This window comes from Sinocyclocheilus anshuiensis, unplaced genomic scaffold (genome assembly GCF_001515605.1).
Source record: "Sinocyclocheilus anshuiensis isolate Anshui unplaced genomic scaffold, SAMN03320099.WGS_v1.1 scaffold1143, whole genome shotgun sequence".
In the NCBI taxonomy this organism is placed as follows: domain Eukaryota; kingdom Metazoa; phylum Chordata; class Actinopteri; order Cypriniformes; family Cyprinidae; genus Sinocyclocheilus; species Sinocyclocheilus anshuiensis.
In genome coordinates, this window is record NW_015546123.1 from 109,745 (window position 1) to 132,718 (window position 22,974).

A 22,974-nucleotide genomic window follows, 5' to 3' on the forward strand; every position below is an offset into this window, starting at 1 on the left:
ATAGGTCCTTTTCTATGCCATTAAAGTGAGAGAACTGAACATCAATAGGAGCCTGATAAAAATGGTCATTTTAGATGAAAATGATATGCAAGTGCTATAACAAGTCTCAGTTAGCATAACGCAGTACATGTAGCAAGGTTTTTTTTTATTTATTTTTTTTTATTATATAATAAAAAAAGAAAACGGATAGAATAGAAAAAGAATAGTAAAAAAACAGATAGAATACAAAAAGATTAGAGAAGCTAGTGGTTTTTTTTTTTTTAATAGAATTATAATAGAGAGTGCTAGAGTTAGAGGGTCAAATAAAGGGCCCTATCATACACCCGGCGCAAGGCGCGGCGCAAATGTTTTTGCTAGTTTCAGCCCGACGCAGTTCTCATTTTCCCGTCCTGCGCCACGTTGTTTAAATAGCAAATGCATTTGCGCCCATGGGCGTGCTGGTCTAAAAAAAGAGGTGTGTTCAGGCGCATTGTTGGCACGTTGCTATTTTGAGAAACTGAAAACAGACTGCGCCATAGACCAACTCAAACCTAGTCTAAAGTCAATGGCGCAATATTTTTTTTTATTATTTAAAGAGAGCGCTAGTAGAAAATGCGCCTCTGGGCGGGTCCACAACGCGCGTTCACTTTGCTTATTACACACAGGGACACGCAGCTGCACACAACATTTTTAAATATGAAACAATAAAAGATTAAAATGTAAAAGATTATTATTGTGTAGGCTACATGAATATAAAAATGCCTACATGTCATAATGGATTGCCATTGCATGTATATCAGAATTAGGCTACCTATTTGCTCGCGCACGAGCAGCTCCGTTTCATCTCTGGAGACGCGTTCTGTCTTTGCACTTGCAAATTCCGCCATGTAAATAGCAAATCCGCCATGGCACGAGCGTAACTGGCTCTTAAAAGGAATGGGAGATGAGACTCTGATGTAAATAGCAAAACCGCCATGGCGCGAGCGCAGCTGCCTCTTAAACGGGATGGGAGATGACACTCTGATTGGTTTATTGCATGTTATGCCCAAAAAAACACCCATTACTCATTAAGAGAATAGGGACAACCCATTTAGACCATGCGCCTGGGCATGCCGACCATTTTCTCGTCGTTAAACTAGCAAAAGTGGATTCGGACACGCCCTGAGTGCACCTGCGCCGTGCACTTTAGACCATGTGCTTAGATCGTTAAAATAGGGCCCAAAGAGGGAAGGGATGTGTTTTTAGCCGATTTATTGATTGTAGCTATATATATATATATATCAGTATTATTTTAGTAGTACTAAGGGTTCACAGCATTTTAGTTGGAGCAAAAGGTTAAACCTTCCAGGATTGATCATGTTTACAACAATAAATTCAGTATTTAAAAGTCAAGAGGTCTGGCAGTGTAAAACTCCTGTGTTCCTCCTTCAATTCACAGCTTGATTGGCTGAACTCTTCCATTATGTTAATTAGAAACTGGCTCAAAGTTCCATGGTGTTATTTGATACATGGTTCCACCAACAATCAACCTGGCAACATTTTTATATCATGATCAGAGTCTGCCAATGGAAATTTTCAATGGGGTTTTGTCCATTTATGGGCTCAATTGGCTGCTAAAGCCCCAGAGCCTATACTTAGATAAGGCGCTTTCGCAGTTTGAATGTGACAGATAGCAATAAACAACAAATGAAGGGATTTTTTTTTTAGTGAATTGATTTTTTGGTTCAATAAATGGCACCCACTTTGCTGTATAAAGAGGATTACACTCCGCACACATATTCTGATATATCATTCGGCCTCACAAAGACTCAACATTTAAACAGGCTTCCTACATTTCCTACAAGGCCTTACTTTAAAGAAAATTACAATTTAAAAACGGTTTGATTAATTACTGTATGTGTTACATGTCAAATGTAGCACACTCAATAAACACATCTCCCATTTGGCATTTGATTAACTTAATACATGTTGTAAACATCTTCACCATGCTTCTCATTACCTCATAAACTGAGTAAATCAAAGGTAGATTAGCATGGCACCTGTGGTGGATGCTGTTTTTAGGATTAAAGAACGGCATATGCTGAGTTCTCCGGCATGTGCAAGATTTTAGGAGTCTATTCGCTTTGGGTTAAATCAGCTAGCAGAACGAATGGATTCGCCCAGCAACAGTTCTGGTTAGTCTAAGAAGGGATTATACAAAACTGTACTACTGTCATAAACATGATACTTCTCCCCAACAAATCCCACAAGTGCGTCACTTTCGCTAAAGAAGCCAATAAGCAACTCAGCACAGGTCGACCTATCACAGATTCGCAAATGGCGAAAATGCCAGTTTCTTATTTTATATTTGCATGTTGCTTGGGGGAATAATTGCGGCGGATTTAGAAAATTAATTATGCATAGCTTGTCCTTCCCTTATGTTTTGCTGTTGCCATTAACTAAGCACGTTTAACAGTTCAGATTCTAATGGTATGTTTAAGATGTCAAGCCATTTTTTTTAAAGCAGAACAGCACGTTGATTATTTTTACCTAAAAAAATAACTGAAAATAAATAAGTAAAATCAGTTTAATTTGACTTGCAAAATCCATGCAAATATAGTTACTTCTAACCATTTTGGAAAAATAATATATATATTTTTTGATTATTTATGAGATGCTAGTATGCACATCTAATGTTTCTGAGCTGGAAAGCTTTCTGACACTAGTTTTTACAGGCAAAAGTTTTGATTTATACTTTTCATTGGGGTAAAAAAAAAACGTTTATAATGAATATATAATAAGGGAAGCTTGCAGTAATAAATAAATAAAAAAGTTAACTGTGACTTTTATCTCACAATTCAGACACTTTTTCTCGCAACTCTGAGTTTATATTAGAGAAATCTAGAGAAATTATTTCCGACATAAACACAGTTCTGAAAAAAAGGACAGAATTGTGAGATGAAAATAAAAGTCTGAATTGTGAGATATAAACTCGCAATTGCAAGGAAAAAAGACGAACTGTGAGATAAAAAGTCGCATTTACCTTTTTTATGTTTTATTCTGTGGTGGAAAAATTAAATTGTGAGATGTAAACTCAGAATTCAGAGAAAAAAGTCAGAATTGCAAGCTATAAACTCAGAATTATTAGATGTAAACTCAGAATTTCTAGAAAGTAAGTCAGAATTGTGATATGAACTCCAAATTGCAATTCAAGTCTAAATTGTGAGATAAAAAGTTGCAAATATTTTTTTTCTTTCATGGTGGAAACAGGCTTCCACAGATAACTATAATTAATAGATAATTTATAGATAATTTATCTAACACATCACCATCTGACACACACACAGACACTTTTCCTTGTTCTCCCTTATAGAACAGACACTCAACGAGTGGCTTTAGGGAACAGTTACTCTTGTGCATCTCAAAAAAGTACAGAAACTTTTGCAAAGGGTTTCTAGAAACTTCAGAAAGTTGTTGTAGAGCAAGGAAAGAGTATGGACAGTGCAGAGCACAGTCAGGCAGATGGTTTCTAGAGAAAGGCATTGTTTGAAACTGCTGTCAGGAGCTCTACTGACCTTCTGTCTCACTGTGGTTCCCATTGGGCCCAGACTGACAGATAGGTCCTGGCTTAGGGACATCGTCTTCAGCAAGGTCCAATGTTGGACGCTGTAGATGTTTCCAAAGGCCTCTGTGGGTGTGCAGTCAGTTCCTGGTCATGTAGGACAGCTCCATAACACACTGAGAACATCTCGACACCCACTGACACTTACTTACACAGCGTAAGCACTCTCATACACACACTCAGGGTTTGACAGCCTAATGCCATAGGAAAACCTTTTGAAGTTAAACAGAACAATTTTCTCTGTTTTTTTTTTTAAACAATTATTGTACTGTATAAACCAGTACTATTAAAGAACCAATAAGGGGTTCACTTTTCCGGGTTTCCTTCAGACTTTTTTTTTTTTCCTGAAATAGCCTGATGAGTGCATTTTTAGTACATATTTCCTGCTGAAGCAGGTATGTATTTATTATTATTATTATTATTATTATAGCTAGTAGGCTTAAACCAATTATATTATATTTAAAAAATTAGTCATAATTATTATTATTATTTTCAATGTTTTCATTTTCATTTTAGTTACAGTTTTAGTAATGTTGTCGTGTTTTTGTCATTTTTAGTAACCCTGCTCTGTACACGATGTACAAAGTTATATATTTGTATTTTACATTTTATTTTTACTGGCATTTTAATGAAACAAATGTAGTGTCATATTTTTCTTATGTATTGTGACACATCCAAGAAGACTGAGTTTTCATTTTGATTTTGAGGTCAAAAAGATAAATTAAACATATGCACACATGAATCGTTCAAAATAAGATCAATAACATGCATTTACGAAATAGATTGGGTGAATTTTTATTTCATGCTGACATTCATGATTATTTTAATGACTTTGTGATGTTAGCATCATAATAACATGTAAATACAGCTAAATATTACTTAGTTTTGCCATTTATAAACAGTATTAAAACAAGGTCAGAAAAAATCTGTAGCAGTAAGTGAACTGATCCAATTCAATGTTCTAATGCCAGGATAGTCAAGATTTCAGACCCTTGTGTGTTTATGAAAAAGATAATCCATTACAGTAATGAAATGTGTGTTGATAGCTGCACTTTACACTTTAAATATTACAGTAAACAAACCTACTTACGTTTAGACAGACATGCAGGTACAGACTACTATGAAGAATCTTTATCACATAGTGACACTCCCACTGACTGCTGAGAAACCTTGTTCTGCACAACTGCACATATTTTCTGCCTTGATAAGCAGCTGTCATTAAATCTGGCAGGTGGCCCAGGCAAAATGAGGATAGATTTGTGCGGTGCGGCGTGTGCAAAATGAGTTTTCGGCTCGGAGAAAAAATACTGTCATTGTCATCAGCGACAGTATTAGAAGTGTCACTTTCTGACTGCCTGCCACTTAGGCCTGTAGGTAGTCTGAGCACTTCCCGGCTCTCCTTCTCCTGACAAATGTGAGAGACAATGGCAGTTCATCTTGTGCGCGGCCTGATCTATGTGCTCGTGTAGAGGGAAAAGGATCAAATCCACATGGGGTAATTCGAGTAGGGTGAGATGGGCTTCAATTCAGGTCACATTTCTCGCTGAGATCACCCACTGAGCACCTCTAAATAATGTCATTTGGAGGGACCACACCACACACACACTCACACACAGCTATAAAAAGACATTACTATTCTGTGGCACTATTCACCACACAGTTTAGACAACAGTCCATGGAACTGATACTGAGATTCTGATCAGGGGCACTGCTGTCGTAGATTGAATTATCTTGAAATAGATGGAGGACAGAAATGAATCTTATATTTGAAGAAATCCAATAGTCTGCTCTAAACATCTGCTCTTCTGGGATCCATAAGCGCTATGTCCTCCAATATCTTAATACAGAGTCACTGATTTTCTTGATAAAGTTACAGAACATATTGCAAAATCATATTTTTTTGTCCATAAAGCTGTGCTAATTTCATTGTAATTTAATTGTCTATATTAAAAATAGAACCCACACATCAACTGAAAAAAACGTTTTCAGTTTGCTGCAAGATTTCAAGATGTACCAAGGATGATATACCAGGTATACTATACTCGGTACAAACAGTGATTTTTATACTGGGTAAAAGGGTAACATAACCTATTTGAAGAGTTTACAACAATGAACCATTTCACAGACTAATGCATTGAAAGCCTACTGTGTACTACTGACGTATGAAAAGTGTACAATCAGGACAGTAGAAATGAAAAAACACTAGGTCTAATGTGTTTTAAAAGTTGAAGGTTTTTTTTTAACCTGAATGCTGCATTTTTCAAATGCCATGCGCAAGACTCTGCAAAAGACGTGAGATGCAAGCGCAAAAATGCACAGGCAGCATAAAGGGCCATTCACACAGAACACGTTTTTGCGACAGAAGACGTTACTTTTTTAATGATAACTGTATAAGTCATATGGGCTTTACAATTGACTGCTGAGCGGAGTTTGCACTCAGATTTGTAGAGCATTAATACAGTGAACCAAACCATATCAACAGCCACATTTAGAAACCAAAGAACATTATCAGAATGACCATCACTCTTGATTACAACAGTGAAAAAAGAGTGACCTCTGTTTGGCGTATTGGTTGAGGTTAGTGAATAACATAAAATTTACTACTATTTCATTTAAATTTTTTATGTTTCCTTTTTGGTTTTAGTTAAAAAAAAATGTAGAAACATATTCAAAGATGAAATCAAACTGCCTTGAGTTATTGTGTATTAGGTTACTGTGCAATGAAAATAGACCATACTAGACCATAGTGTCCAACCAGTGGTATTATAGTAGCACTGGTGTGAAAATTATGAAAACGTGACAGCTCTAAATGTTCTCATAATGGCACATATTGTGCCTGTGATACCTTCCCATTTTCAACTCTCAATCCCATTTACATGTTTCAAAAGCATGTGTAGCTGTTTTGAAAGCATTTCAACCCTGCAAAGCGAACAACAGTAGCTGTGTTGTTGTAAGAATCAGCCATGTTCAGATTAACTGCTCTAATTACCATCAAGTTGGTTGAGACAGTCATCGGAGAGGCACAATCAATAAATACATTCATCACTGGAGGATAGGCTTTGATGCATGTTATATAAATTCATCAAAATCAAAAGGAACTCCAGCATTAGTGGGAAAAGATTGAGTGGTTAATGGTGGGTGAGAAGTATAGGTTTTCCTGCATGTCAGAGATACTCAGTCAACGGCTACTTATGTCCACACTTCTTTTGTTCTGTCTTTTATGTTGTGGATAGGAAGCTTTACAATCAAGCTTTGCATATCTTTACAGTCCTTTAAAGTCATTTCTCTGGCATCGGTCCATGTAATGCTAATGTACGTACCATTGTCAGAAAATGAACTTTTCCATAATGGGGAAGCATGAAAGGGTTAAAGTCTAGCTGGTTAGCAATTTCTTTCGTTCTTCTGACAGCTGTTTAAAATTAGCAGTGTAGAGGGATGCATAGTACCATATTTCAGGCCATACATTATCATATTTTAAAGATATTTTTATTTATCAGTATTGGTCATTATTGGATATATTTTCAGAGAATATTGCAACTTATTAACTGATGCTTGTTCATGTTCATTTTTCTAATCTTTGTCATATAACACTCAGTTAACGTTAATCTTTAAGAAGAATTGAACTGTTAAATAAGGATTTTTTTTTTAATTAATGCATTTTTTTATTGTGATGCCTAAATTCACTCATTGCATTTAAAATTATAATTTTTTGTTACAAGTGTTTTCGGTAACACTTTAGAATAGGGAACACTTATTCACTATTAACTACGACTTTTTCCTCAATAAATTCCTAATTTGCTGCTTATTAATAGTTAGTAAGGTAGTTGTTAAGTTTAGGTATGGGGTAGGATTAGGGATGTAGAATAAGGCAATAATATGTGATTAATTACTACTAATAAATGGCTAATATTCTAGTAATATGCATGCTAATAAGCAACTAGTTAAGAGACCCTAAAATAAAGTGTTACCATGTTTTCTTTTTAAAATACAATATTACAAAAGACAAAAATAGCAGAAATATTTTTTTATTTTATTTTTATATATAATCCATAATTATCATCCATTTATCAAATCAAACATTTTTAACCTTTATGAAGACATACTTTTCTAATTATATAAAATCAGTTGTGCCCTTCATTTATGTTAAATGCACTAAACTGCTACTTATAATTTCAAATCAATTTCAACTTTTTTTTTTATTGTGATAACATGCATAACTTGGCTGAGAATAGAATAAATAGATGATAAAAAAAAACATCCTCCACATTTCAAATTTCAGCGAGTTTTTGCTCCAAGACCCCGATTCATTTCCAACCCTGCTGTGTATTATCAGTGAGAAAGAGCCTCTAATGTTGTTCAATCAAGTTGTGGCTGTTGTGGATCACTATATGCATCCTTCAGCAGAGCTTGTGGTCCTCTAGGTGATATCTGTGAACCCAATAAAAACTGTTGTACGGGTCAGATATTGGCCTTTCCAATATCCAACAAATGTGACGGCAACCAAAACTAGTGGATATAGGGTGATCATGAGTCACTCTGAACCCAGTAAATACAATAAATCTGGTCAGGCAGAAAATAAATAGTGGCTGCCTGCTATTTCCAGCATACTCATCATGTGATCATAGTCTTTGTGCAAAGCATCCTGTCTGTGGACAGGTTTTCATTGACAAGCAAATACTCAAACTCCCACACAAAGGATGTTTTTCTGCCTTTTTAGAGGAGGTTGCAAAATATTAATGTCAACCCTGATAAATAAAAGTAGGATATGTGAACATCGCAGTATGACAGTTTGGTGCCACCTTGGCGCAATGACATGTGGAACAGTGAGATTAGGGCAGAGTTTAGCCACTTACTGCATGTCAGATTGTCTTTAATGTGACTAAACTAAGTTCCACACATGACCTAAAACACGCAGAATGCCGCAAAAGAAGCATAAGAGGGTCTACACAATGCATGCAGGGTGAAATTCTTCCCACTAAACAACATTGTGCTGCTTTACTATCTGCGATTCACGTAAGAAAAGAAAAAAGAAAAGAGTTGCTCTACTTCACAAAGTCTAAAAAAAAGCAAGCAAGAAAGAAATAGAAACAAACGCCATTTAACCCTTTCGCACGTGAGTTTAAAATATTCTAGCTGAGCCCCCAGCGTGACTTTTTTTTTAGGCGACCGTTATTTTAGAATGTATGCCTTATTGTTTCCATGCTTGTCATGTGACACAACGCAGCCACAATAGATCTGTATGACACATGGATCGCTTTTATCCTAGGTCTCCGGTAACTGGGAGAAGAGCAGAGTAAACTTTATAGTACCTACACAATTTGTATATGATATCAATAAAAACATGTCATCAGATTATATTTGTAAGGATCATTATTGCCGTTTCCATAGATATCGGCGTGTATTTTGCAAACTGTAAATGTATGGTTTTGCTAGTACTTATGTGTATTTAAATGTCTGAAACCTAAAATAAGCATTATATGGTTTAAAACACTGAATATTTGTGATAATATGACAAGCGCTCAGCACGTCCGATCTGGCTCCGCGCCAGCCTAAGCACGAAAGCAGATTTAAATTCAGCAGTTGATGACGTGACGCACTGAAAGTTCTAATCACACCGGTGTGATCGTACGCTTCAGGGACCAGCCAAGACTGATCACACCGGTGTGATCGTACGCGTTAAAGGGTTAAGTTGCTAAAGGCTACAAATGCATCCTTCAGGAAGAAAGCCTGAAACATATCCTCACTCCCCCGACTGTGATTGCTAAGATTTATGGTTTGCCACAAGCTTTTTACTGGATTTGAGATATTTCATGTAATTGCTGGTACATCAGAATAGAAGAGAGCACTGGTGGGTTTTCCCCTGCTCTGCACAGCTCTGTTGAATTATATATTCAATAAAAACCCCTAATATTAGCCTTCACACGTGTAGCAATTGCTCTAGTGGAGCTAGGAAATCAAGATGATTTGCTTCCTCAGAACTCACAAAGAAAGAAAAGCAAGACAGACTACTGGAAGTCATTTCCGCACTGTGATGATGATCATACTGATGAGTTTAAGCAGACATGCATCACTTTCTCTGGGACTCTGAGCAGTCCATTCACTGCCATCATTGGCTGTTATAAATGAGAGAGATGTGATTCAGTGTGACATAGCAATGGCAGGAGTTACATATAATGGAGACAGGGCTAGTTGTCACAAGGTTGTCATATAAGGGCTGTATCTCAGTAGCTTTTGAAGTCAAAAGTCCATTCACCTAAATGTATGTTTTCTCCAGAAATTGTTTTGTAAGTTGGTATTAAAATTTAGTTCAAATTCTTATATTAGAATATTATAATTTCATATTTTTGCTGTAGGTAATATCAATAATGTTGTAAATAAATACAATTTCAACATTGTGCTATTTTGAATAATAATAATAATTATTATTATTATTTTTTTTTATTTATTATGCAAATATGGTTCCATAGATTAAAGTTAATATAATTATTATTAAAATATATATTATTATTATTAATAATATTAAAAATTACAAATTAAATTGTATTTATTTTTTACTGATATAATAATAATATTACTGATATTAACTACAGAAAAATATGATGATTGGAATTAAAGTTCATGTATAATGAACTACAATTATTATGAGACACTATCTATCCATCCATCCATCTATCATCTTATTTTTTATATTTAATAGTGTTAAAAAGTCCAATCACTATATTTTTTAATGTAGTTAATATCAGTTCATATTTCAAATAAAAAATAAAATGTTAACATTCTCATATTTTGAATAATAATGATTATTATTGTATTATTATTATTAACAGTTTGATTGTTTTTAAAATGTCAAAAAGCATGCTTAGTAAGCATTATTGAGTGGCAATTATACCTCCTCCTCTGACAGATTCATTATTTCATGTTGTTTGTCTGGGGGTCATCATGCCAACTGTTTTTTTCTTTTCTTTAGTCTTCTTTTCTCTTTTGATCTTAATTGTTTCAGTAAGTAGAAGAAACAGTTTGACAGCGTTCATTCAGCTGCAATAGCAGTGCAACAAAGCAGAGCAAATAAGTTATGTCTTTGACATCAAATGCTCGACTCAAAGACTTTTTGACATTGTAACCTCAGGGGCCCTAAAAAATACACAAGCCATAAAATATTTTCCTTTTCTTCTTTTCTGAGAAGAGTTCTCAGTGATATAAACACCATGTAATAAATTGGATTCTGTTGTTTATGTGCTTCAGTTCATTGTTTTGCATATGTAAAGGAAGCAACGTTTAACCACACACCTGTTCGATTGATAAAGCCATCTGGACTTGTTTGCATTATTTCTAGTGTGTCTCTACAATCAAAACTGTGGCTCATGTATGAAAAATTACACATGCTAACAATATGTAAATACATAATATGCATATTTAGCTCATAAGCTCCATGCACACAGTTTTGTTTTTCAGTCCTGTGTGGCAGAACTCCGCTTCACTCCTCTCCAATTATTTGTCAGAAAACAGACAAACAGTGAAAGCGAGGGTTTTCTTGTATAAAGATGCCAGCTGATTGAGTAGATCCATCAGAGTGCTGTTCCTGGAAAGCATTGGGGTCATTAAACTGCTTCCTCTCAAACCTGTGACATCACCCCTGCTGTCAGAACCCTAATATGGGCAAGAGATGTGAGCTCCTATGCAATGTAGACTTGGATGGAGCCCTGAGCCTCAAAAAGTGCCAGGTAATGAAAGAAGCTATATGTAGCTAAAAGCTTAATCTCAGAGTATAGAGAAAATAACATACACCATAGTATCCATGCCTCCCATCTGAAGACATTTGGTGATATCCAATAAAGTTAAATTGTATATTTGTGAAACGTTATCTCTTTTAATGTATGGCACTGACTTTGAATTACTCTCCTCAGGTGATAAGTTAAGTGAAAATAGCTGCTCTTCCCACTTTAATTCATCTCTCTGCATGAGTGAAACTTCAAACAGTTACTTCAAATAAGTTGCAGACCACCCAATGCTTTTGTTTTTTTTAAATCCTACTGACCTTGTGTGGAAGCCGAGAATAATATTTTATAATGAAATTCAGAGGCGTATTGAGAGCGGAGAGAGAGTTTCTAACTCTCAGTGAGTGATGGAATACTGAGTGACACCTGCTTTACTCGCATACAGCAGATGAGAGAAGACTTTGTTTCTCTCTCTCTTTTTTTTTTTTTTTAGCTTTCGATTTTTGAGCACCAATAATTCGCAATAAGCTATTCTTCAACAAAAATACAAACAGGAATATAGTACAAATAATGAACAAAAATGGCCTGGAATACCAAACATCATTATTTATTTATTATTTATTAAAACAAAAATAAACTTTCAAATAAACTAGACCAAATCTATGAAATGATAAAAATTTGATAATTTACAAATTACATAACTTTATTATAAGTTTGTACAATTTAGCACCAACTTTCACTGATAATGTGTTGAAATAAATAAAATATTACAAACTATAAAATAAATAAATTGTTTTTATGTGTTTGAAGTCCAGTGTTGTATTATATTTGCATGCTGTTTGTGTTTTTGTTGAAGCAGAGCTGAAGAGCATATACTGTACATTAAGCTATCAGGGGTTAGCTAATTTGGGCCCAAATATCGGCTTGTAGTTATTAAATCAACTTATATTTACACTCTTTAAACTTATTATTAAAGAAAAAAATGTGTTAATATTTCTTACAATAATTTGGGTATCAGGGTTGAATGGTTGGGATTTATGAATGCAGAAAACACAGTAGTTTGTGTAAGACCTGAGAAAATGAAATGAGATTATTTATTTGTCTTCCTGCCGTGCTGTAGGAAAGCTCCAAATAATGTTATTTCTTATTACCAAATTCATATAGGATGCCAAGTATAGCCAGAGCCCTGCTGAGCCTCAATAATTTACAACTAAACAGAATCATGCAAACTACAGTACCAACAAACTTATCCTCCGGCCTAGAGGGGGAAAATGCCACTTAACTTTACTTTCTAAACTCACAAGCGTTTATATCATCTCGAGGAAGTCACACATTGTCATTTCTCTCGCTTTAATGATGCAGGCAGTGGCTTGTATGACAGCACAGTCCATTCGGTTTTGATGCATATGCTGCAGCCACCCACCGATGCCTGTTTTAGGTTTTAAGGGATTCATTCATCCTGCTGCCCCATTTAAGTTCAGACCAGGCCTCAGTGCACCTCAAACTCATAATGACACGGTGGCCTGATATGCTACATGGCAATGGCCTATTAAGAAAAACAAGTACCACTATAATTTCTGCTAACTTAGAAGCATGGGGTGATTTTACTTAAACCAAAAATACCTAAGCTGCAATATGGTTATGTATGCTTTTTGAAATCTGTCACTTTTGATAGCATGGCACATAAACCTTTAAAACCGACTATAAAAAACATGCTTATATGTTTAGCAGAATGGAATACTCTACCATGGAGCTCACAGTAAACATGTTTTTCTTCCTCCAATCTTTTTCTTTTTTCCTCTCTTGTGAGTGTACTTTGCAACTACAGACATAATTATACATTTACGATATGTCACACCACAATGCCCGCTGCCAATATTTTACAACTTACGAGTGAGCATTTCAAGTGTTTTATGCTCCTCTCCAGACTTTGATAGGCAAAAATTACTGTTTTAGTTAGGATTGATCTCCTTTATGAGTTTTTGGAGGCTGAGACCTCAACAACACAACTTGGCCTTGCTGAAAGCACCCACCAGAGTACCATAAGCAGAGATTGCAGTGCACAGCACCAAGACAAAGAGGCTAAAGGCTCTATATTTATGGCTCAGGGTTCCAGCAACAACGAAAGGGAGTGAGGAGTATATTTCAGTGACTGCTTTGGAGCTCTGATGAGAGCAGGAATGGAGGAAACAATATTTTATCACAGACAAGCTCCTGTGACAGTTCATTCTTATTCTAAAAGATACAGACTCTTTCAACAGGTTACCATCTATGCATTATGATGGCATTCCTGGCTTTGCGTTTCTTGTTTAGCATTTAAAGAAAGATGTTGCATAGCATTCCTTGTCTTTTTCTTTGTAGCATGAAAACATTTTACATTTTTTATGTTGAATACACGCACAAACCTTTATCCAGTGTTATTTTTTTCTGAGTTTGAGTCATAGTTTCATCTTTTAGTCAATTTTAGTCTGACTAAAATTGCATCTAATTTTAGTATAGTATAACATTTTTGTTACACAGAAAGTGCAAAATTAAACCAAACACAAATTCACAAGTGAAAAGTGTTGTGAAAGCCTGAGTTCCTGATATAATATTATACATGATTTAAATAATAATAATTATTATTATTATCATCATTACATTTTATTTTCATTTTTTAATTGTTGCATTTTAATATCTTGGTGTGTTTTTCTCGTCATATATTTGTTAACCGTTTATTTTAATTTAAATAGTGCAGATTAATTGTCATCCTGATGCCCCATTTTTATGTTCTCCTTCTTTGTTGACAAAATATGTTCGTTAATGCAGTTTTTTGTCTGTAATTTAGCACGTGAGCAGGTAAGTGTTTGCATTTAAATGGTTTGAACGAAAAATTTTACAGTAATAGTTTGAACTATTACAAAAATAGTTTGTTGACGAGATAAGCATTGTATACTTACAAAACAAACTTTTGTTTGTCAGTAATAAAGGAGGATGATTCAAAGGCTTGGGCCGATGCCTGGAAATGTAACAACACATACGTATGTGGTTTTCATTGGAGATGTGTTAAGTCGGTGAGTCCATGAAAATCTGTCATTGTTTCACTGCCAGGTTTATTTTACTACCTCAGTTCCCTCCACAGACTTTAAACAGTGTCTTGTTCGTGTCACAAATGTCTTCTTGCACAATTACAGGGAAAACTCAATTCTGTATTAATGTTCGGGGAAAAAAGGAGCAGGGTTGACTGATTAACAGAGCGAATATCCTTCATTTCGTTCTAACACTGCGAGAAATGTCTAATCAGGACCCTGCCACCAGACAGCTTCTCCTGACAAGCCGTAATTCAGCCACCCCGCCGTTACCTGTGCTTTGATCAATCTGTGAATTATGCCCTGTCCTCTGGGAGCCACCAAATTTTCACCGGCTTTAAAATCACATTCCACTTGTAGATATAAAAGACGTATAGAGGCCAGGCGGCACTGTGTTCTGCAGGGTGTCCGGTAAAGATAACACGACCACTTCTTCCCATGAAGAGGGAAAAGTGCTCATTTGAATATATTGTACAGGTGTCCTGCTTTCTCTGTGAAAAAAAAAAAATATTTATTAAAAAAAAAAAGGGAAGAAATCACAATAATAATAATCTGAAGGGTAGAGGGTACATCCTTGATCTTTTTTATCTTCTCTGTCCTGATTAATAATTTCATTTTATATAGTTTGAGTATTTCAAAACACTATAAACTAGTAGAAAAATAAAACTCCACACAACTTGTATTTCGCTTTGCATTAAATGGAACTTCTGTGGAGTTTGGGGCTGATAGTTGTTTCTTTTGCTATTTAGATGCAAAACGGTTCATTATAGGTGTAATGAATTTGTGAGCCCATTTGCATCTGATGAAAAAAATATAAGGCCATGTTATAATAGGTAATTTCAGCAACATTGCCTGCATCTGCTTTCAGCCTGATATCAAAAGTTAAAGTTCCTCAGTGCATCTACTTGTGAATAGTTTGCATCGCACTGATGGTTTGTTTATAATTACAAAACATCAGGCCATACCCGCAGGGACGCTTGGCTCGGTTAGCTGTCTGACGCACAAAAAAGGCAGATCACTGCAGCTTTATGCACAAAATGAACACATTTAGCTGAAGTCTAAGAGGCACTTTGAAACGGAATATCTGAAATAAAGGAGAACACAAAAAATTGCATCAGGTTTGTGTATTTTAACTAGAGGAAAAGAGTTTTATTTTAAAGTACGTCGTATGGGTTTCTAAGAAAAACTCTGTTGGGAATTTGCTAGTTCTGTTGTCTTCGTGATTTTTCCTGTGAGATTATTGTAGAGGAAATCTAGGGTAGTTGTCACACTTTTTATTCTCTTGAATATTTCTCTGGATGGGTTTATTTTTTAAAGTCATTTTCTATATAGTCAATTTCTATGTAGGCAAAAAAAAAACACTTTATACTATAGTTAATTTCACCTTTTGCCAAATGGGGAATGAAACATGCAATTAAACCTCAGAATAAAGCAAAATTTAAACCATAAAACAATGCATAAAACAGCATGTAAGCATGTAAAATCAATATCAGTGTTGTTTTGACAAACAAATACAATGATTACTAAATGTTTGGACTTGTGAGTGAAAACCTTATAGTTACTGAGATATAGTCCTTGTCAACTTTCCTGTTGGACAACTAGATCTGGTTTCATCTGTTCATTCGTTTGTTTGTATGGTTTTTGGTCATTCATTTGTGCATTTATTAATTTGTTTGTTTGTATGTTATAATAACTTCGGCATTGTGTGAAAGGAAGTCTTTCTCATCTTGACTGAGTTTTGTAGTTTATAGTTATAGTTACATCAGCAGACGTTATTGATTCCTTTTCCTCCAGCTGTCTTTGTAGTTTTCAAAGTCCATACCAAGTGGAGATGCAACACAGGATGCAATATAAGAAATAACTGTATGGCACAGTGTAAATTCAAAGTGTTCTTCTATTTTACAATCATCCCAAGAAGGGGATTTTGTTGTTTCATGGTAAGAGTGAACTCACCATGTACATACAACTAACTTTCCCAACAGAGGGAAATTTCTGTACAAAAACATTTGAGGATTGTGTTTAGTTGCATATAAAAGTTAATATGAACAAAGAAGGCCACACAATGTCACTAATTTAGTAATTTGATTAAATGTTTCTTATATTCATTTGATATTTTAAACATCATCATGACATTTATTTGTTTAAAAAAATGTTCAAAATTCAAAGTCTTTGTTGACTTTTAGCTTTAAATTTGACTTGAATCCCATATTATCAACAATGGTCTCTGACATTTGGACCGCACTATATAATGAGCATGAATGCCATTATGTTCTTGAACGTGCATAGACAGCAGTAATTTCCCTTTTCTCCTTGTTCAAAGAAAGTACTAATGTACAAAATGAGAATGTGTTTTGAGGAAAATAACCTCATCATTCCATCTGACATTTTTAGGAAGGGCTATATAGTCCATAAATTGGAACATAAAGTCATAAATTCCAGAATAAGGCAGAAAAGGGGAGAAAAGTTCAAATTGTAAATGTGCTGTGAATAATGAGATCTCCAGTAGAATGTAAGATAAATGAGGAGATAAAAAGATGGGGAAAAGATAGAAGGGGAGATATTCGACTGTAAACAGTGGAAGGCAAAAGAAGGAAGGTAGAGTGAAAAAGAGAGAGAGGGAGTGAGAAAATCTCATAAAAGCACTGCTGCGTATGACTACATTTTACGCCGGTATGTGGGAAAGGGACGGCAGGTTATGATCGGGTAGAGAATGAACTGCTATGGTTTTATTGGGTTACATTAGCATACCACAACCCTGATCTCAGCCCCTTGAGGTTATATTTGAAATATACATGTACATATTAAATGCTTGCTTTTGTTGTCACGTAATGAAAGCAAATGTGCTGCAGATCTGATTCAGGGAGTGATAAAGCATCTATTCAGATGTAAGAATCATCCGAATACAGTTACTGTAAAATGAAATGTTATTGAGCTCATTCAGTCAAGGACTGCAAGACTTTCTAACTTTTTGAAGCATTATGAGAGCCACAGAAATATTTTCTGACATTACATTTGACAGTGCAAAACAAAATGACTAAACTGAATACCTGAAGTCATTTGTTTATATTTATAAATGACTTTCATTAGTATTACATTATCCTTATGAAAAATATCCAGGATGGCTTGAGGAACACAGATAAACCATATACTGATGCTGATTCTCTTCACGTTTCATCAGTCCAACATTCCCATCTGCACTGTATTCAAATTGCAAAATTTCCATCTTCCATCTCTATTCAATGTTGAACTGACGCTTCGCGCTGGCATTTGCGCTCAGTTTTCTGTGAACAGTAAACCCCGCCTACTTTGATTTGATTGGACGTCTCAATTACTTTGACATTGACAAGCGCTGTTAACCACACACATCTTTAGACTGGCACAGGTTAATTCTTACACTTCAATAGTATTTATAGCTCCTAATGGGCTGTGTGACTATGAGGACTGATTACCTCAAAATGTACGCAGTTTTTCCTATTGGTCACATACCAGTGTTTATCTCTCTGGCACGCGTGCCATAGGTTGCCGACCCCTGAGCTACAGCTATAGTTGGATGCCTTTGTCCATATAGGGGATTTCCTGGAAGGTCATTTGTTTTATTACTCCTGTGAGTCTCGCTATTGGACTTTCTGTACAAGGGTGCCCTCTGCCATTGAGTATGAATGAAACATAAGTTACATGTGAGAGTTTGGCGTGTGCTTTTTAATTTTGATATCACATCATATCACAACACCGCTAATTAACACAATAACGTTACAGTGGGGAAAATATTTATTTGATCCCCTGCTGATTTTGTAAGTTTGCCCACTTACAAAAAATAAAGGGTCTGTCATTTTTATGGTAGGTTTACTTTAACGTATAGAGACAGAATGCCAACCAAAAAATCCAGAAAAAACACATTATATAAAGGTTAGAAATTGATTTACATTTCAGTGAGTGAAATAAGTATTTGATCCCCTACCAACCAGCAAGAATTCTGGCTCCCACAGACTGGTTATGTGGAACACAGATTAGTCCTGTCACTTTAAGAAGTTACTCCTAATGTCAGCTCGTTAGGTGTATAAGACACCTGTCCACACAAACTGTATCTTCCATTCCAACCTCTCCCAGTCGTATAGTTCTATTAAGAGATTAAAATATCAGTCTCTATTGTTCTATTAAGAGATTTAATATTAGTCGCTATTGATCTATTAAGAGATTAAATATTAGTCGCTAATGTTCTATTAAGTAGGACTGTCAAGATATCAGATTTTTCACTACATGATCTACATCATTTATTTATTTATTTTATTTAATTTTTTCTCACTGAATAACTAAAAAAAATATGCCATATATTTATGTAAATTTTTTAAATGAATCTGTGCAGTGGAAATGCTTTCATTATATAGGTTCAACACGCACTTATCATTATTAGTTTTATATAGTCAACATCACATTAGCAAACAACATGATTATGCACTTCCAGACCTCCCTGATAATTGTAATACAATTATTTTGTGACATTGGTCACTGTAGGCTTTTCTTCTGCTGTCAGAGTCAAACAGAGACACATGTTTAGACAAAATGACAGGGGAAAAGAAGAAGAAAGAGGGAGTCTGAGATAAAACTGAGCTTAACTGACAGTATGAGCCAATGCTAATGTTATCTCTGTGATTTTAGTCTTGTGTGCAGGAGCCTCAGGGCTCAGCGCTCACGGGATCACTGCACATTGTAATGCCCTGTGACACCAATAGAGCTCTTTCTCCATGGCTTTACAATGGGGGATTGGTGCTCGTCTCCTCGGTGTTACGCAAATGTCTTCATTTCTCTCAGTTTTTGAGGGATGCTAATGTCTTTTTAAGTGGCCTGAAAACATTTCGAGATGACTCGTATTTGATCATTTCCCTAATGAGTCGCTGTTTCTAGCTTGTATGACATTTTGCAATGAAAGTTATTGGGAAATTCTATTAAGTATTAGTTTTTCTATAACTAAACTGTCTGTGCGGAAGACAAATTAGCTTGTCTTTATTTCAAATCGTGATCAATTGCAGTGGACAATTATTGTCAAAGTTTAAATAGAACCTCACTTTAAATTGCTGCTATATAGTTAGGTGACGTACTTATGTCACATGATTAACGTTATTGCCTCTGCTCTATTTTTCTACAACACCCACATTGAGTCGCTCAATAACTCATGTACTCATATCATAAACCATGTTCTCTCATCTCTTAGATTTGAAACTCATTACAGCTCAATATAGTTAATTCACCTTCTCCAAGGTTTCACAGTAATAATAACCATAGTAACTTTTCTCCCTCTCCTGTTTTTCAGATGAGTTCAAGGCCTTTCTCAAGAAATTGCCAACGGATCATTTTTTAAACACCTCTGCCGTCTTAAAGTTCTGGACGTCAGATCTGGTCCTGCAGAGACGTTATGGTCTGCTGGAGGCGAGCACTAAAGTGGTGCTGGGAAAAGCTTTCAAGATAGTGCGCAAACTCTTCACTCTCAGCAAGCGCTGTCCTACACAGCCAAAGATCAGCCTGCCTAGAGAAAGGTACGAGGCCATATGATCTTTTTTTTCACATTCATTGCAAAACACATAAGTTAGGATATACAATGTGAGTTTTAGAAACTTTTGATTAAATGGTTAGTTCATCCAAAAACTGAAACTTCCATCATTTACTCACTCTCATGCTATTTCTGTCCATGCAAGGATAGTATATGGGGTACAGCATTTTGGACCCCATTAACTTTTATTTTCCAAACAAAAACAGTTCTTCAGAATATCCTGTTTTGCATTCCAGGCTGAGTAAATGAAGACATATTTTTTTATTTTTGGATGAACTATTCCTTTAATCTATTGATCAGAAATATTTTAAACAAATACTTTAGCCTTTATACATTTGTCTTTGTGGATCTGTGTCTATAAGGCTGTTGGTAGGTTCTCTCTCAATATATACAAAATTGTATGGTTTATTTAGAGCATGGCTTAGAGGCAATAAAGATGCACTATTTCATGGTCCAGCTGTTGTTCTTACAGGACAATTATTTGGTTTTTGATTCTGAAAACAAACAGTTGTCAGATATCTGAAAAGAGAGATGAGGAATGAGGCTGGGGGATATTAATAGATTGAATTTATTGAGAATTATTGATTTAGGCCACAGTTACACTGCATGTCTTGATGCCCAATTCTGATTTGTTGACTATATCCAAATTTTTTTGACAACCAGTTGACATCTTCTTTTAAAAGTGACCCATATCCGATATCTGCATTTACACAACCTAAGGTATACTGTACGTACTGACCCAGAAAAGTGTCCACCAGATTTGACGTCATTCACTGCCATCGCATTTTCAATGACTTACAACAAGCATTGATAGAGGAATATCCAATCTGTCCGCTAACATTGCAGACACAAATGCACAAAATCAATGTTTTTTTTTGTTTTTGTTTCTTCCTGAATCGCATCTTGACATCAAAAGCTCTCCTGAACAAGAAGTACGTTACATTATTGGATTTATAAGGTTATTAATAAACTCAAGAGTCCGGGACAAAAGGAAGCCTGATGAAATGAAATCCCACAGGGAGGCAGCCAACAGAAAGGGCATGTGATGCAAGACATTTTATGTATGTATGCATGGCATTAAGTATGCGTCAACAGTTGTGAAGTGAGTAGGAAGATAATGGAGAGCCCATGGAGTTGGAGCATTAATTTAAGTGACTTGTCTCTCGCTAATTGGATGAAAGAGAATAAAAAGAATGCACCGTCTCCTCACACGCATTCCCAAAGACTTTTAAGACTCACGTCCTCTACTGGTTAAGAACAATTTGCATTTGTCAAAGAATGGGCCATCAGCACTCGATTAATATTCGTATCAATCAGCAAGAGGAAATGAATGCCTCATTTACCACAAAGAAAATAAGGCCGATGTCAAGTCTTGACTTGACTTAATTTTAACATGTTAGTGAACAATTTTTCATGTCAACGAAGCCCAGATTTATTTCGATTTCATCTTCATTTAGTAAAGCCAAGCCTGTAATTTTTTCAGGAACTAATCTTGTCTGTTATTATCACCTTCTTCCTTGCAGGACTCTGGGTTTTTGGCTCAACAAAGCTCCGTCTCTGTTGTACTGCAGCGAGCATGGTGTGTACGGCACCTTCTCCGAGGAAATGCATGGCTGCATCTGCGCCGCAGAGCAACGTACTGTCTGCCAGGGCAACGTGCCATGTAAGGTGGGTGAGGGGACCCTCTGCTCGTCCTGCGCCCCAGACAACATCACCCGCTGTGGCACATGCCTCCCAGGCAGCATCCTCCATATGGGATTCTGTCGCCCCAACATTGCCAACTCTTTGGACCACTACGTCAACTTTGACTTTGACATGCCGGACGCAGAAATGCGTCACCTCCTCCAAAGGCTCGACAGCCGCATGGAGGTCCATGCCATCTACATCAGCAACGATGTGCGTCTGGGCAGCTGGTTCAACCCGGCGTGGAGAAAGCGCATGCTGCTCACCCTCAAGAGCAACAAGAACAAGTCCAACCTTATCCACATGCTGATGGGAATCTCTTTCCAGATCTGTTCCACCAAGAACAGCACGCTGGAACCCGTGCCTGCAATCTATGTCAACCCCTTCGGGGGCAGCCACTCTGAGAGCTGGTTTACGCCCGTCAACCAGCAGGACTTCCCAGACTGGGAAAGAACTAAATTGGATGCCTCGCTCCAGTGCTATAACTGGACCCTAGCTCTTGGCAGCAAGTGGAAGTCCTTTTTCGAAACGGTGCACATTTACCTGCGCAGTCGCATAATTACAGACGATCCCACCGTCAATGAGACGCTTTTTTATGAGCCACTGGACCTGGATGACCATTCGGCCAACCTGGGCTACATGAAAATCAACAGCCTGAAGGTCTTTGGCTACAGCATGCACTTTGATCCAGAGGGGATCAAGGACCTGATCTTGCAGTTGGACTACCCGTACACCCAGGGCTCGCAGGATGCGGCCTTCCTGATGCTTCTGGAGATGAGGGACCGCATTAATCGGCTCTCTCCGCCAGGAGCCCAGCCGCTGGACCTCTTCTCCTGCCTGCTGCGGCACAGGCTCAAGTTTTCATCCAGCGAGGTGGCCCGCATACGGGAGGCACTCCAGCGTTTCAACGCCAAGCTTCCCAACTCCACTGAGCCAGAACTCAGCCAGCTGTGCAGCTAGCTCAAATGAGCCTCTGTCGCTCATTTTTGCCTGTCTGTGAGAATGTATTTGTAAATGTGATGAGAGAGAAAGGGAAAAGAAATATATTGTCAGTGTGCGTGTAAATGTTTGTGGATGAGATTGTCTTTCAATTCTCTTCCTTTGGTTTCTTACAAAAAATGTAAGAAACATTTTTTGTAAAAAATGTAAGATTTTTTGATTGTTACTGATACAGGACCGTACCTTAGAAGCTGTAAGTTCCCAGAATATTCCCTTGCTGGAAAAACTTTGTTGGAGCTAGCCTACAGTCAAACTACTTATTGTCTTTGAGTAAGGGTTCCTTTTGAGATTATGGGGACTGCCTCTACATGATTCATGAATAGGAACATTTTAAGTGAGAATATATAGCTACAATTTTTTAGCACGTATGTGCTAGTGTTGTAG

General features: G+C 36.4%; 1 protein-coding gene across 1 annotated transcript in view; it reads left to right on the forward strand.

Moving 5' to 3' along the window:
* LOC107700985 (BMP/retinoic acid-inducible neural-specific protein 3-like) overlaps positions 1–22,690 on the forward strand; it is a 93,792-nt gene extending 71,102 nt beyond the window's left edge. The window contains exons 7-8 of the mRNA XM_016502865.1: positions 19,672–19,894; positions 21,432–22,690. Coding sequence (XP_016358351.1) covers positions 19,672–19,894; positions 21,432–22,551 — 1,343 coding nt within the window. The 3' untranslated portion in view covers positions 22,552–22,690. The remainder of the gene's footprint in view (positions 1–19,671; positions 19,895–21,431) is intronic.
* The last annotated feature ends 284 nt before the right edge of the window (positions 22,691–22,974 follow it).